The sequence below is a fragment of the Ammospiza caudacuta genome, chromosome 5, assembly GCF_027887145.1.
Source record: "Ammospiza caudacuta isolate bAmmCau1 chromosome 5, bAmmCau1.pri, whole genome shotgun sequence".
In the NCBI taxonomy this organism is placed as follows: Eukaryota; Metazoa; Chordata; class Aves; order Passeriformes; family Passerellidae; genus Ammospiza; species Ammospiza caudacuta.
This window is the reverse complement of record NC_080597.1, coordinates 27,754,410-27,769,551: the sequence shown is the minus strand read 5'-3', so window position 1 is coordinate 27,769,551 and position 15,142 is coordinate 27,754,410. Positions and strand designations below refer to the sequence as shown.

At 51.8% G+C, this 15,142-nt stretch overlaps 3 protein-coding genes across 3 annotated transcripts; 2 read left to right on the top strand and 1 right to left on the bottom strand.

Moving 5' to 3' along the window:
• Positions 1 to 3,327, bottom strand: NOL12 (nucleolar protein 12). Its single transcript, XM_058805526.1, has 6 exons — positions 3,216 to 3,327; positions 3,022 to 3,127; positions 2,877 to 2,925; positions 2,309 to 2,451; positions 1,347 to 1,447; positions 1 to 771 (listed from the first exon to the last, which is right to left on the bottom strand). Exons 1-6 carry the CDS (start codon positions 3,293 to 3,295, stop codon positions 600 to 602), a joined length of 651 nt encoding a protein of 216 aa, XP_058661509.1. The 5' UTR covers positions 3,296 to 3,327; the 3' UTR covers positions 1 to 599.
• A 1,059-nt stretch (positions 3,328 to 4,386) lies between these two features.
• On the top strand, positions 4,387 to 12,783 carry LOC131557879 (arf-GAP with dual PH domain-containing protein 1-like). Its single transcript, XM_058805355.1, has 11 exons — positions 4,387 to 4,640; positions 5,628 to 5,758; positions 6,640 to 6,731; positions 6,830 to 6,912; positions 7,615 to 7,727; positions 8,368 to 8,514; positions 8,923 to 9,006; positions 9,329 to 9,391; positions 9,898 to 9,969; positions 10,458 to 10,689; positions 10,892 to 12,783. The coding sequence occupies exons 1-11, from the start codon at positions 4,550 to 4,552 to the stop codon at positions 10,918 to 10,920; spliced, it is 1,137 nt and encodes a 378-aa protein (XP_058661338.1). The 5' UTR covers positions 4,387 to 4,549; the 3' UTR covers positions 10,921 to 12,783.
• A 780-nt stretch (positions 12,784 to 13,563) lies between these two features.
• Positions 13,564 to 15,142, top strand: LOC131558037 (urotensin-2 receptor-like). Its single transcript, XM_058805593.1, has one exon. The coding sequence runs from the start codon at positions 14,048 to 14,050 to the stop codon at positions 15,140 to 15,142; it is 1,095 nt and encodes a 364-aa protein (XP_058661576.1). The 5' UTR covers positions 13,564 to 14,047.

Genomic DNA, 15,142 nt, shown 5'->3' with positions numbered 1-15,142 from the left:
TCTTAGCAAAACGACTTCAAATTTATTCACAAAGTTACCCAATTTCACCTGGCACATGTACCAATCAAAAAGTACCCCTGCATTCAGGTGTGGCACTGTGTTGTGTGGTGAAGAAACACAGGAGACAAGATGACACCATGTCTCCATGGAAAAAGGATTTACTGCACCGGAGAAATGCCAGGGCACTGATGCAGGAGTGCAAGCAGAGCTCTCCCAAGTCTCTCAAATTGCCCTGACAATGATGTGCCTGTTGCAGTCTGCCCCAAATCCCCTTCTGTGATAAAGCCAAGTATCAGCTTTGAAAGGGGAGGCCAAGGACAGAAGTAGAGAACATGACCTTCAGCAGAAGTTTTTAAGAGATTTTGTGGTACCTAGACACTTAGCTGGAGATCACTCCAAAAATAAATGGGCAGAGTGTCTAGTGACCCTGGCCAGTGCTCAGGAGGCTACAGAAAGGCTGAACTGGCCTGGGTTAATGGCTAGTCAGAATGCCATGTAAACAAGGTGCTTGCCCACAATGACAGGGTCCCAAAGAGCAGCAGGCCAGATGTGGAGCACTGTCCCAGCTGGTGGTCTGAACATTAGTTTCTCTTTCTCTGTTAATCCTGGTCACGGCCCATTTTGCCAGTCAGCCTCCGACGCTGAGTCTTGGTGGTTCGCCCTGTGCTGGACTTCTGTATTTTCTTACGTGGGCCTTGCCCACGTTGGGATCTCTTTCTTTTTGTCTTCTTCTGGCTGTGCATGTGCAGCGTTGCAGTAAGAGAAGAGATTCTGTGCAGGGCAGAAAGAGAAAAGGGTTTGGGGACCAAAGTTTGCAGAAGGAAGGCAACACCACAACAATAGCTGGAGAGCTCTGTGTGGCCCAGCAGGAATGGACGCCAGACAAAGCAAGACCCAGGGAGATTCTAAGCTGGAAGGAAACCTGCAAGTCTCTGTGCGCAGCGACAACGAAAACTAATGTGAGCATCGTGCTGCCCAGACCCCACAGAGTAAAGCAACTCTCCACACCCTCAAAGCAGCTGTAACACCTGGATACTGAAAAATGTAGAGAACGCCTTAGTTTCAGCTTCAGGAGCCTCTGACCTTCAGCCCCAGAGGGAAGCTGAGCACGCTGCGGAATGCGGCACGGTGGGGGCGCGGGTGAGAGGTGAGCACGGCGCCCATCGCGCTGCCGGCCGCTCCTCCCGCCGCCCCCGGGGCGGGCGGGCCGCGCTCCGCCAGCGCCGCCTGCCGGCCCCGGCCCCGCAGCACCGCACCCGCCGGCGGCCACACGCGCGCCCCGGAACCCAGCACTCCCAGCGGCTCCCAGGGCCCAGCAGGGAAGGCCTGAGGGAACCTGTACGTACTTTTCAGACAGGAAGGGGTTTCTGGACTTCTTGGGCATTGTTCTCACAGGCTTGTTCTCCACCTCTTCCTCTTTCTCTTCTTCAGATCCATCAGTTTTTCCCTTAAAAATAAAGCACTTTTGTGATTCTGGTGTTTCTACTGCCTTCTTGGTTTCATCCTGTGTTGTGAACTAACTAGTCACAGATGAAGATTTCTTAATTCTGCATACCCCTCACTGTCCAAGTGTCACGGTTTCCTATTGCAGTCCCACAACGAGAGATGTTCTACAGTAATCCACCCCAAGATCCAAATCTTCAGCATGACCTTAACAGCCATGCGATTGAAGTTTAAACTTGAATGGACCAAAGGTCTTGGCTTTTGCTTAAATTACTACCAAGATGTCCCTGAGTGGACTTTCAGATTAGATGACCTTACAAATATAAGTACAACCAACACCCGAGAGTCTCTATGAAAGAAATACAAGCTCTTAGTTACTATGTATCTTGAGAATAAAAGTGACCACAAACAGAACTGAATGGTTTCCTTATTTGTGGTCCAAGCACGAGATTATGGAGAGAAAAATGCCTCTTCATGCTAACAGTAATATTTCTGACCGGGACACAGAAAAGAGGTCAAGGATAGACCATTTGGTAATGTCTGAAATCTTGCTGCTTGTCTTGTATCAGCCTTTAAAGTATTACACTGTTGCAATCCAGTCCAGTAAGACTTTCATTTAACCAGGGTCAGTCGGGACTAGCAAAGGGTTCCAGAGAGGTGTGGAGTGAGCTATTCATACAGAACATTTCCTTCTCCTTAGAGGTCCAGTTTAAATTGTGGAAAAATAGAAAAGTTACGAGTTCCCCTTTTCATCCCTGTTCCCAGCCAGCTGCAAGGCCTTGGACATACTCAGGGACCACCAGCCCTACCTCACCAGCCCCAGGAGAGTGTACAGGTGATACAGAGAGGAGGCAAATGTCTTTACCAGGGGGCTGCTCAGTCCCAGCTGGCGTGCCCCCGAGAGGTCCAGGTCGCTGATGGTGGTCACTGTTACGATGTGGTTTGGGTGGTCTATGTTCACAGACTCTGTCCGCGATGTCACCAAGTGCTCCAGTTCATCAGCCTCCTCTGGGAACACAAGAAATCCTGCACTGCAAAGTGCCCAACTTTTCACGGGATAAACTCACTTGTTCCTGATGCACCATGCTGGGCTGGGGTGACACCTGGCCTTGGCATGCAGGGATAAAGGGCAGAGGGCCCTGGCACTGCAAGCCTGGAGGGCAAGCTGCTTCTCCCCCCTGAGGGGCCCTGGTGACACCTTGGAGATGTTCTCCTGCTCCTCCCTTTCTGTAGGACCCCCATGATTGTCAGGACAGAGGGCTGCAGGGTCACCGCTCAGATTTCTGCCCAGCTTGTCTGGGGAACACGACAGGACCGAGCAGCTGTTGTTGTGGGACAGTGTGCGAGCGTCCCTGCCCCACCCCGCAACACCCACTCAAGGCTGCCGGCCCACGGGCGCCCACCGCCCTCCCCACCGAGGGCCCAGCACGTACCGAGCGCCTCCTCCCTCTCGCTCAGCATCTTCAGGTACTCCTGGTGCCGCTGAGGAAGGGAAACAGGTCATGGGGCGCCTCTGCCCGCCCCTCCTGCCCCGCTCACTGCCCGCCTGCGAGGGGGGACACGAGACCCTTCCCTCACCTCCTCCTTAATTTTCCTCTCCTCTTCCTTCAGCTTCCGTTTGATCTCCTCCAGCGCCGCCTTCCTCCGCTCCACCTTCCGCTTGTGGAAGCCGGTCAGGTACTCCCTGCCGCCGACAGCACAGAACCGCCCGGCTTTCAGCGACCGGGGCCGCCTTCCCTTCCCTCCCCGCCCCGGGGCCCGCCCGGCCTCACCTCCGCCGCTCCTCATCGAAAGTCACCACCAGCCGCCTCTCGCGGCTGCCCGGGCCCTTCTTGTTCTTCTTGCGGCCCATGGCGGCCCCACGCTGCTGCTGCCGCGGCTGCTGCCGCCCGCCCCTTCCGCCGGAAAGCCGGAGCTCTGCCCGCCGCCCCCGGCCCGGGCGGGACCCAGCGCCCAGCGCCCGGCGCCCAGCACCCAGCGCCCAGCGCCGGGGCCTGCGTGCGCCTGATCCCGGGCGGAGGCCTGTGGGAGCCGCCGGCTGTGTTCCTCTTCAGCTGCCTCCTAGCAAAAGATTCTGTGGCGCTGCCTTGTGAGGCCGCTCTAAGCCAGAACATGGCAGCGTAGCACCCGCTCTCACAGTGTAGCCCCAGATTCGTTCTGGCACTCCAGAGTGTTTTGCATCTATATCTCTTAAATAAATGCCACTCTTCCGAATAATTAACATCTGCAGTTCTTCAACTGAGCATTCTTGAATAGAGCTCTGTGTACATTTCAAGCTATTGTCATTTCTTGGTGTTAGCAGTGCATGTGCTGCTCCTCTAATCTGGGGAGGGCAGCTATGGAGATGGGTCTTGGCTCTGATGCTGTGTCCAAGTCGCAGCGTCTGGCTGGAGAGCCATGATTTGTGTAGTGGTGGAGAGAGGTACTGGCATGAGTTGGTGGGGGCATCAAGAAAGACTGCCATGTTCTGATGGCTTAGAGTGACATTGGCTGAGCTCCTGAACCTTTATTGCTCCCCTGTTCTCTCCTTAAAAATGGGTGTAATGCCTGTGTGGTGGCCGGCTGACTTAGGTGGAAGCTTCTGAAGTGTTGTGGGGGCAACCAAAGCCAGCCCCCTCAGCCCACAGAGCATGACGAGTCCTGACAGTAGTCCTGTCACAGCCTGGCAGTCACTTGTCCACAGCCAGCTTTCCTTTATCAGCTTGCTTGCTGCTTTCGCTCTTTTCCTGGTCTGTCCTTTCACCAGCAGAAATGTGGAAAAACCAGTTCTGTGGTTAGTTGCTGCACTTCCCTCCACGCCCATGGGGCAGGTCTCCTGCTCCGCCTGTGCCTCACGCACAGTCTGGGTGCACTTCAGCCTCCAGCCTCTGCCTCCGCCTGTGCTCAGCCGGCTCAGGTGCACCGACAGGCCTCTGTTCCCTTCCCATTTACCTTAACCTTAGGCTTCTTTGCCTTCCTCTTTTCTCTCTGGCTGCCAGAGCTTGTCTCTCTGGTGGCTCCTTCTCGCCTGGGTAACGCAGTGGCTTGGCCTGCAGGTGCATAAGGTGCAGGTAGCTGCCCTCCTGGCCCTGTCCTGCCCTGCCTGGAGGGATACCATTCTGAGGCGATGGCTGCAGGGAACGAGCAGAGCATGAAGGCCCTGAAGGAAGTGTGGAAAAGAGCAGAGAACTCTTTGTGTGCGGACTGCGGGAAGCCAGGTGAGTCCCCGAAGGATGCTGCAGTAGAAGTTGGAAGCAGGGAGCTGGGGCTGATCTCTAGCAGCCACTTAGTGCTGGCTATCTGGACTGCACAGGAGCCTGGGCTGGAGAGAAAGGGGAGGCATCGCTCTGGGTATTCATTTCCTCTCCCTTCAGGTGGGTTGGCAAGGGAGGAGGGAGAAGATGCTGCCATAGCACTGGTGGGAAGGACAGGGGTGTGGGGGTGCCAGATTAGCAGGGGCTCCATGGCTGCAGCACCGTGGGTTGTAGTCATGTCAGATCGCAAATGCAAACCAAGGTCATGCCCAGTCAGGACCTGACAGGAAAGCTTGCAGTGAAATCTTAACTTCTCCAGAAAGAAGGCATGATTCAGGAGGGCATTGTCTCCGCCATGACTCAGCTCTGAACTGACAACCTGCCACAGCTGCCTGGGAAATTTCATTTACTGAAGGGCTTGCCCTCTCAGAAGGGTACCCAGTTTGAGGTCCTACAAGTGCTGCTAAAACCACCCATCATATACCTCCAAAAGGAGTGTACTAGCCAAGCCAGATTAAGACTGGGCAAATTAGTACAATTTTGCCCTTTTTAATTATTCCAGGAGAGTTTTAGATTCAAGGTTGTTTTCCACTTTCTGAACTAAACACTGTTAGGGGGTTGCTGTGATGCGCTGAACAACTCCTGGGGTCTTTTCCCAGAGGTGGTTTCATTTTCCTCTGGGTGATCCTTTACACAAAGGGAGTTCACAGAGCACTTTGGGGTTTTTCAAGATACGGGTCATTAAAAATTCAGTCAAAGTGATTGGAACAGGGAGTGAGGGACCAATAGCTGTGTTTTTTCTGACTGGCATCCGTGCCTTGGGCATTAATTACTCAGCTCAGATGAAACTGTGGTCATCAGCTCCCTGTTTCTCAGGACTACATTCTCAGGTGAGGCATATATCCCAGGGATATTCACCACTTCTAGTTATACCCTTTTCCATATTCTCAGATCCTGACTGGGCATCCTCTACTTTGGGTGTCTTTATATGCCTCAGCTGTTCAGGAATTCACCGCAACATCCCTAGCATCAGCAAAGTCAAATCCCTGAAGATGGACTACTGGGATGATGCTCAGGTGCAGGTGAGATCTTTATCCCCATGGGTAGGGCAGGTGGTGTGGACTAGGCTATACACTCAGTGTCCTGGCAAAATTCGTCCTTTGACCTCACAGAGTTGGAATGTAATCTGGTTTAATCAGTCTCTTTTCTACGCATGAAAATCAGGGATAACTCCCCACAACCCACTGGGAGAGGGAGGACACACTTGCCTTATGTGTTTCTGCATGTCCTGTTACTTTATGGCAAATGCAGAGCTCTTGCAATGTTTCATACTAAGGCTTAGGGTCTTTGTTGCTTCAGATTACTTGTTTTCCACTTGCCAAGGTCATCCAGCCTCAATGTCTCCTCTTGATTTCAGCAGTCCAAGGGGAAAATCTTGGGCAACTCCATTCTCCAAGAAAAGTTTCCAGATATAATACAATCTCTTGAGATAAATGGTTCTTATGAGAACTTGACTTTTTCCCGTTACAGCCCCCTCAACTCACTAATTTTCAGGAGACTGAAAATATTTTCTGGAGATCCAAAGAGAATAATCTGTGTCTTGTTGCTCTTTGGAAGAGGTTGGAATGTCCTTCCAGATGCCATTGCAGAGCTGTTGTCAAGCTCTCCAGGAGATGTGGGGCATGGCAGCAAATCCACTGAATGTGTGAGCACCCAGCCTTATGGAAGTGACATTTATGGCACTCTGTTGATTCAGGTGCAATCACTGTAATGTCTGAGAGTAGATGAGACCTTTGAGACCCACCTTCCTGCTGCCAGACTGCTGGAATGTTGCAATGGAGGGGAAAGAGAATGCTCCATTAGAGTTTGATATGCATCTGACTCTGTAGTGGGTCAGGAAAGAAAAGGTCCAACATGAGTGTGCATCAAAGGCAAGGCACTTACTCTCTGTCTACCTCTGCAGTTTCTGGCCAAGCATGGGAATGCTGTGACTAAAGGCATATATGAAGCTCACATCCCTATTTACTATTACCAGCCAACCTACCATGACTGCCAGTAAGTTGCTGCATGCAGAAGGAAAGGGGGAAGGGCAATTCTCTGTTCCTCTAATTCCTCTAGTTTGTTTCTGAGCTACCTGTCCCCTCTCTCCATAGAGTGCTGAGAGAACAGTGGATACGGGCCAAATATGAACGCAAAGAATTTACTGAGCTGGGAAAACAGCTGCCATATTCTGATGGTAAGAGCAGAACACAGCATCATAACATCCTGCCTGTTGTCTTTGCTAGCAACTTCTGAGTGCCATGAGGTGTCAGTGTTGCAAATCCCACAGGTACTCCTGAGAACCCAAGTGGTCATTACAGGGCTTCGTTTTGGGGGTGTTAAATTGTGGACAACATAGGCTGGCACTGCCACAGGTAGCTTAGAAGCCTGGTGTTACCAGGTGGCATTTTTCAAAGACATTTGTTGTCTTGTTGGAGACAGATACCTGCAATAAGGAATATCTGTCCTGCTGCATGACACCCCCTATAACCCGGTCAGTTGTCCTTGAATCGGCACTGTGACAAAGGGCACTGGAGCTCAAGAGCCTGCAGAGTCAAGTGGGAAGAGTTCTGGTCCCACACCAGAGTCTGCATGGGCCAGGACTCTAGTGTTCACAGGAGACAGCTGTCACACTGTCAGAGGTAGTAGTAGGAGCAGTACTAGGAGGTGGGAAGTATCTGGGAATGTCTTTTGGTGAGCGCTTATCTGCACTGCAAACATGAGAACACAGCATCTTTAGTTGTAAGTCAGAGGTGAAACATCTCAAGTGTTTACTCTCAGCAAGAGCCCATCATGTTCTTTGTCCCAGAGGGGTGGCTGGGCCCCAGGCTGCATGCAGCTCTCTGGTGCCTACAGTGCCTGTGGGGAATGCTACTACAAGTGCCTTTTCTGCTCCAAGGGGTGAAGGAAGGCATCCTTTGGAAGCGAGGCCGAGACAACGGGCAGTTCCTACCCCGCAAGTTCCTCTTGTCTGAGAGAGAGGGATGTCTGAAGTATTTCACCAAGCAGGATGTGAGTATGGTGGTCAACTCCCACCTCAGTGTGTGCTCCACCCGTAGCAGTGGGGTCACAGAGATGTTCTGACTTCCTATGCATGTTTCTGAGGTTGCTTTGTTCATCCCAGCTCAGAGATGAGAACAAAACATGTCACTAAGGAGAAGGGTCCCCTTCCTACTGTCAGAGTGACTTTTCCTCATGCTCTCCCTTTGTGCTTCCCTCACTACTGAGAAAAAGACTGATCTTCTATTTCACTCCTACCCATTTGCCTGGATGTGTAATCCTGCACCATTCCTGTAACCAACCTCTCACCCCACTGTGAGCCAAGTTGGCAAAAACCTTTTCTCAGGTTGGTTTTGAGGAGGTTTAGGTTTTTCTGCTCATTCATATTTCTGAAATGAGTGGGGCAAGAGCTAAAATGCTGTCACAAGGGTGGGAATGGCTCAGGGTAGGGAGAAGCAGGACATGCCATCCAGAGAAACCTGGACAAGCTCCAGAAGTGGGCTGATATGAACCTCAGAAGGTTTAAAAATGCCAAGTACAAGGTTCTCCACCTGGTCAGGCCTCTGACCCTGCCTTACCCCAGGTAATTAGTGGCTCAGATCTCTTTCCTTCTAGGATTGCTCATGCATGGTCAATGCCATTCTGTTTTCAGGCCAAAGAACCCAAAATCAACGTTAAAATAGATGTAATCAATGCTACATTCCAGCCAGAGAAGATTGGGAACCCCAATGGCCTGCAGATCACCTATCTCAAAGACAATAAGACCCGGAATATATTTGTCTACCATGAAAGTGGAAAGGTATTTGGTTTTAGCATCAAACCCTGCAAAGCCATTGAGGTGCTTTGAGCAGCTGCTGATATTAAATAGTATGAAGCATGGGTAGGATGGGGTGTGTGAGTGTGAGTTGCTGTAGGTAATAGGGTGGGGGTTCTGGCTGCGTGTTTGTGTATCTGTGAGAGAGTTTTGCTGCAGGGAGCAGGGCAGGAGCACTGGCTGAGTTGGTTTGTGTGGGAGGAGTTCTACAGAAGATGTGCTGCCTGTGCATGTGGGGAATGGGGCAGCCGTGCTGGCTGTGTGCATGTGAGGGAGATGCTGCAGAGGGAGAGCTGAGTGTGCTTGTAGCTAACTCAGGGCTGGGTGCAGCTGGGTGAGTTTAGATGCCCCTCTGTTGCTCTGGCTAAGCTTTCTGTCCTGTTCTACCCTCAGGAGGTAGTGGACTGGTTCAATGCCATCCGCTCAGTGCAGTTCCATTACCTGAAGGTGGCATTTCCCATTGCCAGCGATAATGAGGTAAGGCAGCACTGGAGCTCCTCCTGAGCCTCCCGCTGCTTGCATGATAAAAGAGCTCGTTAGTTACTGTTATAACCCCAGGTATGGAAGTGGAAACTGCAGGGTAAAGACAGAGGGATGAGAAGGTGTTTTTAAAAGGGCCTGTGGTGGTCAGAAAATAGCTGCTCTCTGCTGTTTTGGAGGCAGAAGTGATGCCTAGCTAGGCAGTTTGGAAAATATAAATTTAGAAGGTGACTGAATTTGGGGGAATAGAAGGGTGGGGGAGGGAAATGAATAGTGGAGAGGCACAGCTAAGTGAATGATACTCTTGCCATTTTGTCAGATCAAAAATCGTCTGACCAGAAACTTCTTGAAGGAGGGATACATGGAGAAGACTGGTCCCAAGGTGAGCTGCTATGGTAGAAAAAATCAAACAGGGGCCTGCCAGAGCACCACTGGCTTTCCCTACTTCAATGTTTTTCTCCTGCTGTTTCCTCATTCCCCCCTGACTCTTTAGACACCCGTGGGAAAAGTGTGTGGGCACCAAGGGAGGGGAGAATGAAAGGAAGGGGAAGGACATATATGAAAGTAGATGAAGCCAGAGTCCCTTTTTTCTCCCAGAGCAACAGATCTCTCTGCATGGGTCTGTGTGTGCGTGACCTTACAGGTATTTAGTGTCCAGATTTCTCCTGTCTCAACTCTGGGCTCCTTCATCGAAGTTCAGGAGTTGGGGACAGCAGCTGGGAGTGAATCACCCGATACTGACCCGGCTCTCGGCTCAGAAAGGGCGAGGAGGAGGTTGCTGACGGCAGGGGCTTGCTTCACGCGGTTGGGATGAGTTTGGGTATCCATTCGCACTGCTCGCAGCAGAGGGCACTGTCCCCTCACACATGTCGCCTCTTCCCTTCACAGCAGAGAGAGGCCTTTAAGAAGCGCTGGTTCACGCTGGATCACCGCAGGCTCATGTACTTCAAGGATCCTCTGGTGAGAGGGCGATGGACCGCCGGCAGCTGAGGGCAGCGGTGCTGGGGGCAGGGTCAGAGTGCGCACAGAGCCTGTGCTCTGCAGTGAGCGCGGCTTGCTGGTTTCCCAGCTGCTGTGAATGGACTCCAGGTCTTCCCCTTTTCACCCCTTTTAGTTCATCACATGCTTTCTGTGTTTTTTCACTGCCTGCAAACAATGGGAGCAGGGAGGGCAGCAGTGTAAAGGTGGCGATGGGAGGGTGACACAGAGAGATGAGAGCAGCAGCTGCCCTCTCAGACCTCTTGAGATTCATGGCCTTATGTTTTCCTTTTCACTACTGCCTTTGAGCACAGGCTCACTGCTCTTCTGAACCCCTGACCACCTCCAAAACCTTTTGCTGCTACATTCCTGATCCTCACACACTGTCCTCTTGTCCTTAGGTGTCCTGTAATTGTTCTCTTATTCTTCTGGGATTCCATAAATCACTGTCTTTCCCTCCTGATGTGCAGGATGCCTTTGCTAAGGGTGAGGTGTTTGTGGGCAGTGGAGAGAATGGATACAGTGTCCAGAAGGGATTGCCTTCGGGGACACAGGGCAACTTCTCTTGGCACTACGGCATCACCATTGTCACCCCTGACCGGGAATACCTCTTCACCTGCGAGACAGAGACTGACCAGCTGGAGTGGGTCAGAGCCTTCACTAGTGTCATCAACCAGGCCATGACACCACAAGAATATGCAAGTAAGTGCCTGGATGCTGTTTCCTTCCCCTCCTGCTACTCCCATTCAGGGTATTTCCCTAATGCACCACCTCTTCTCTTCTCTTCTCTTCTCTTCTCTTCTCTTCTCTTCTCTTCTCTTCTCTTCTCTTCTCTTCTCTTCTCTTCTCTTCTCTTCTCTTCTCTTCTCTTCTCTTCTCTTCTCTTCTCTTCTCTTCTCTTCAGTTGAAGCCTACTTCAAGTTTAAATCCTAGGAAGCCATGCAGGAATCTCACTATGACTCAACTCTGCCTGGTCCTATTGGGTGGCTGTCAGGACAGGAGAGGAGATTGACATCAGAGAAACACAGTGCTCTTGGAGCACCCTTTGAAGCACTTTTGCCCCCATAGGATATCCACTTTATTTTGAGGGCCTGATTAAGCTGCTTCTTTTCAAGTGCAAGATTTTGTGTGTCTGAATCCTCAGTACAACCTGTCCCTGTTAAATTGCTGTTATGTGGCTGGATGCTGACAGGTCTTGCCTGTCAGTCAGGCCTTGAAAACTTTGGCACTTACTATGTTGGACGTGAGACCCAGCATCACTCCTGCATGAAACTGCAGACAGGCACCCACCTGATGCAATAAAAGAGCTGCCTGGCTGGAGCCAGGCACCACAGCGGGTTACAGGGACTGCTGGACTAAAAGAGCCTGTTCCTTTACAAGAAATACCATATCTGTGGGTGACAGAGATGTCAAACATCTAGATATTTGACCAGTTAGTGCAGTGGTTGAGAAAGGTCACTTAAAAATGTAACCGAAACAGCCAGATGTGAGGCTTGTTTCCTTCTGCCATGTATGGGTTTGAAAGCTTCTTCAGATGACATTTGTGTGCAGATCTTCCACCAAATGCTTCAGAGAAGATTAAGAGATCATATCAAAAATAATGTGGATATACATTTGGGTATGTGGATAAATAATGTGGATATACATTTGTGTATGTGGATAATGTGCATGCACACACATAACAAAAAGTGATGGAGGTGGAATACTGCCCTAGGGAAGATACTGTGAGGGATTTTCATGCCACTGAAGATCAGCTGCCCAACTTGAGTCTCTATCAGACCAATGGAGAGGGGCTGGGTCTTGCAGAGGAGCTGATAAAGTGTATAGAGTTCAGAGTCTGCTGTCTCTACTAGAGCCTAGGGTTGATGCTGAATATGGTAATACATGGATCTCTTCTTCCTCGTTCCCTGTATGTCAAAGGCCTGGCACTTTCATTCTGACCTGCACATTGCATATGTTTATCTTGCCCATCACACATACATATCTGTATGTTCATGTTCTCTTAGTAAGAGTTAGCCTAAAACACAAAATCAACCCATGATTCATGTCTTAAAGCTCATCTCTTGAAGCTCTCTTGGGAGAGCTGTGCTACACATGCTGGGAGGAGTAGCTGAGTTCTGCTGGTGGCTGTAGTATCTGATGTGTTTGCAGTTTTATCAGGCAGTGTGAGAGAAGGTATCTCGTGTGTTAAGGGGAGCTAAATGGAATCAATGAGACAACCAGTATTTTAATTAGCTCCTAAAGAAATAATTTAAAAATATCATTGTAATTTATTTTAACGTCTTAAATTAGCTGACATGTTAACTGCTGAGGTATGAGGTTGTTTCTTGGAAAAAAGTACAGACGATCAAACAAAAAGCCATAGCTGTTCATTGTATTTCCTGGGGCATGTGAACTGTGGTTGTTCCCATCAGAGCCAAATGGGCAGACTCATGGTGCTCCTCTGCTTCTCTGGGGACCCCACTCTATGCCAAGACCACCACAATCTGTTGGGAGCATCAACTTTCTGGATGAGTAGAAGCATCTCTCACCCTACTACCATGGTGCAATGGAAATATCCACCTAAAAGTATATTTTCACTGCATTGTGCTCATCTCTCCTAGTTTGGAGCGTGATTTTCCTGAAAACCAAAGGTCATTGCACAGTGAGGGGAGTACTGATGGGATGCCCCCTCTTCCTCCTGTTTGCTGCTGAATTACCACTGCTGAATATGAGCAGAGGCATTTGACTCAGCCACTATGAAGCTATGGCACATCTTTCTCTGCTTAGCAAATTCTGTCCCACCGTGTCTTCCTTGAGACGAGGAGGCTCAGCTGTCAGTGAGGAGAGGGCCGGGTAGCTTTGGGCGCGGGTGTCATGTGCTGGTGCCTCGCTAGAAGGCGGTGGTGCCAAGCAATGGGCTGCTGCTCCCTGCTCTGCCCCGGGGCAGCTTCCCGGGGCTGCGAGGGGAGGAGGGGGAAAGCTCAGAGGAGGAGGATGGTCTTTGTGGAGAGGAAGGAAAAACGGAGTCTAAAATATCCAGTCCTTTGTGTTTCTAGGAGCTTGCTGCTGACCTGTGGGCAAAGGTGGAAAAGGGCCAGGACAGACAATGTGAGAGGTGGTGGGCCTGCTTGCAAACTGGGGACTATATCCAGAACACCCAAACCTCAAAGGGCCCTGATGTGCTTGGGAGGGAGTGTGGGACAGGTTCTTTCAGTCTGGCTTGGCTGGGGAGAGCTGTGTGGCTGCTCCCTGCCTATTGCACTTCCAGGGCTGGCCCCTGTTTTCCTTCTAAAGCCACAGCATGATGCTTTCCACCCTCCCTGCCATATTATGGAGTCTTGTCTCTCAGTGGTCTCGTCCCAAATGAGGACAACTGTACAAGGAGAAATGGGATAAAGAAAGGGAAATAAGAACAAGAAGGAAGACGGAGCAGGATAAAGGAAGATATGGGGGAAGAAAGCATGTCTGCCAGAAAGAGGAGGGAGCCAGTGGGGCTCCTCAGCTAGGGGCTAAAAGCCCAGTATAAATTTGGAACTGTATTCACACCAGTGTGTGAAGCTGTGAGTCAGGCACATTCCTCCATGCAGTGGTCAAGGTAGCTCTCAGGGGGTTGGCTCAGCGAGGCAGGGCCCACCTCTCCAAAGTCTGTCTGAGTTGAGCTGACAGACTTAGGAGCAGAAATCTACTTGTTCATCCACTGTTTCTGCGGGCCCAGCACACTCTGGAGAAGCAACAAAGCTAGCAAAGAAAAGAGACCTTTCCTCCTGGCTGGCAGAGGTTACCTTGCTTATATTGGTCTTGAAGGAAAAGGCAGTGTCCCTTTCTTGGCTCTTCCATGGTTAAGGAAAACAACCGGACAGAGCTTGTGATGGACAACATCAGCAAAATGAACTGGGCAGCTGGAGGTGAGGAATAGACTTCTCTGGAGCACCCTGTCTGTGTCTGATGAACTCTCCCCATTCTTCCCTTGGCTGCTTTGCTGTTAAGGATAGTCGTGTCCAGTACAGCAAGGGTGGAAGGCAGGAGGAAGGAACAGGTCTCTGAGAGCTTGATTTGCTCTTGCTTAACTTACCCAAAGATGTCTTACAACACTTCTCTCATCAGCCCAAGTCCTAGAGAGGATCCCAAGGGTGGCAGTTTCTTGGAAGAAAGCAGTGGTGGGGGTGATGACAGCAATGACCTAGGAGGGGACAGCCTGGTCACAGGGCCGCTGGGTGCAGTGCTGCTGGTCATGTGCCTCACTGGGATGGTGGGGAACATCTACACAGTGGCAGTGGCCTCTGGCAGGGTGGCAGGCTGCTCAGCAGGCTCCTTGGGGGTCTACATGATCAACCTTGCCCTGGCTGACCTCCTGTACCTCTCCACCATCCCCTTTGTGGTTTGCACCTATTTCACCCACGACTGGTTCTTTGGGGATGTGGGTTGCAGGCTTTTGCTCAGCCTGGACCTCCTCACCATGCACGCCAGCATTTTCATCCTGACCGCCATGAGCCTGGAGAGGTACTGGGCGGTGGCCCAGCCCCTGCGGGCCCGGCGGGCCAGCAGTGCCTGCCGCAGGCTGGCCAGCGCCATCCTCTGGCTCCTCTCGCTCCTGCTCACGGCCCCCATGATGGCGATGACTCGGCTGCGGGAGGAGGACGGCCCCCGCAAGCGCATCTGCGTCCCCACCTGGACGCCATCGGCTTTCCGGCTCTACCTGACCGTGCTGTTCAGCACCAGCGTCCTGGCACCCGGCGCCGTGCTGGGCATCGTCTACGCCCGCCTGGCCCGGGCGTACCGCTCCTCGGCCTGGGGGCTGGGGTTGCCGCTGCCCGGCCGGGCCCCGGCGCGGCGGCTCCTCTGCAGGATCTCTGCCATCGTGGTGACCTACTGGGCCTGCTTCCTCCCCTTCTGGGCCTGGCAGCTGGCCGGGCTGTACCAGGGAGAGGGGCTGGGCATCGGCCCCACCGCCCAGGCCTACCTCAACTTCGGTGTCACCTGCCTGGCCTATGGCAACAGCTGTGTCAACCCCTTCCTGTACACCCTGCTTGCCAGCAGCCACCGCCGGCGCCGTGGCCGCACTAGGACAGGCATGGCGCGGCCTGCAGTGCCCTCGCAGCAGGCTGCGGGGAGCCACAGCATCCCCCTGGCTTTCAGGGAGCTCTTGGGGTCTGTGAGGGAAAGCGAGGGCTGA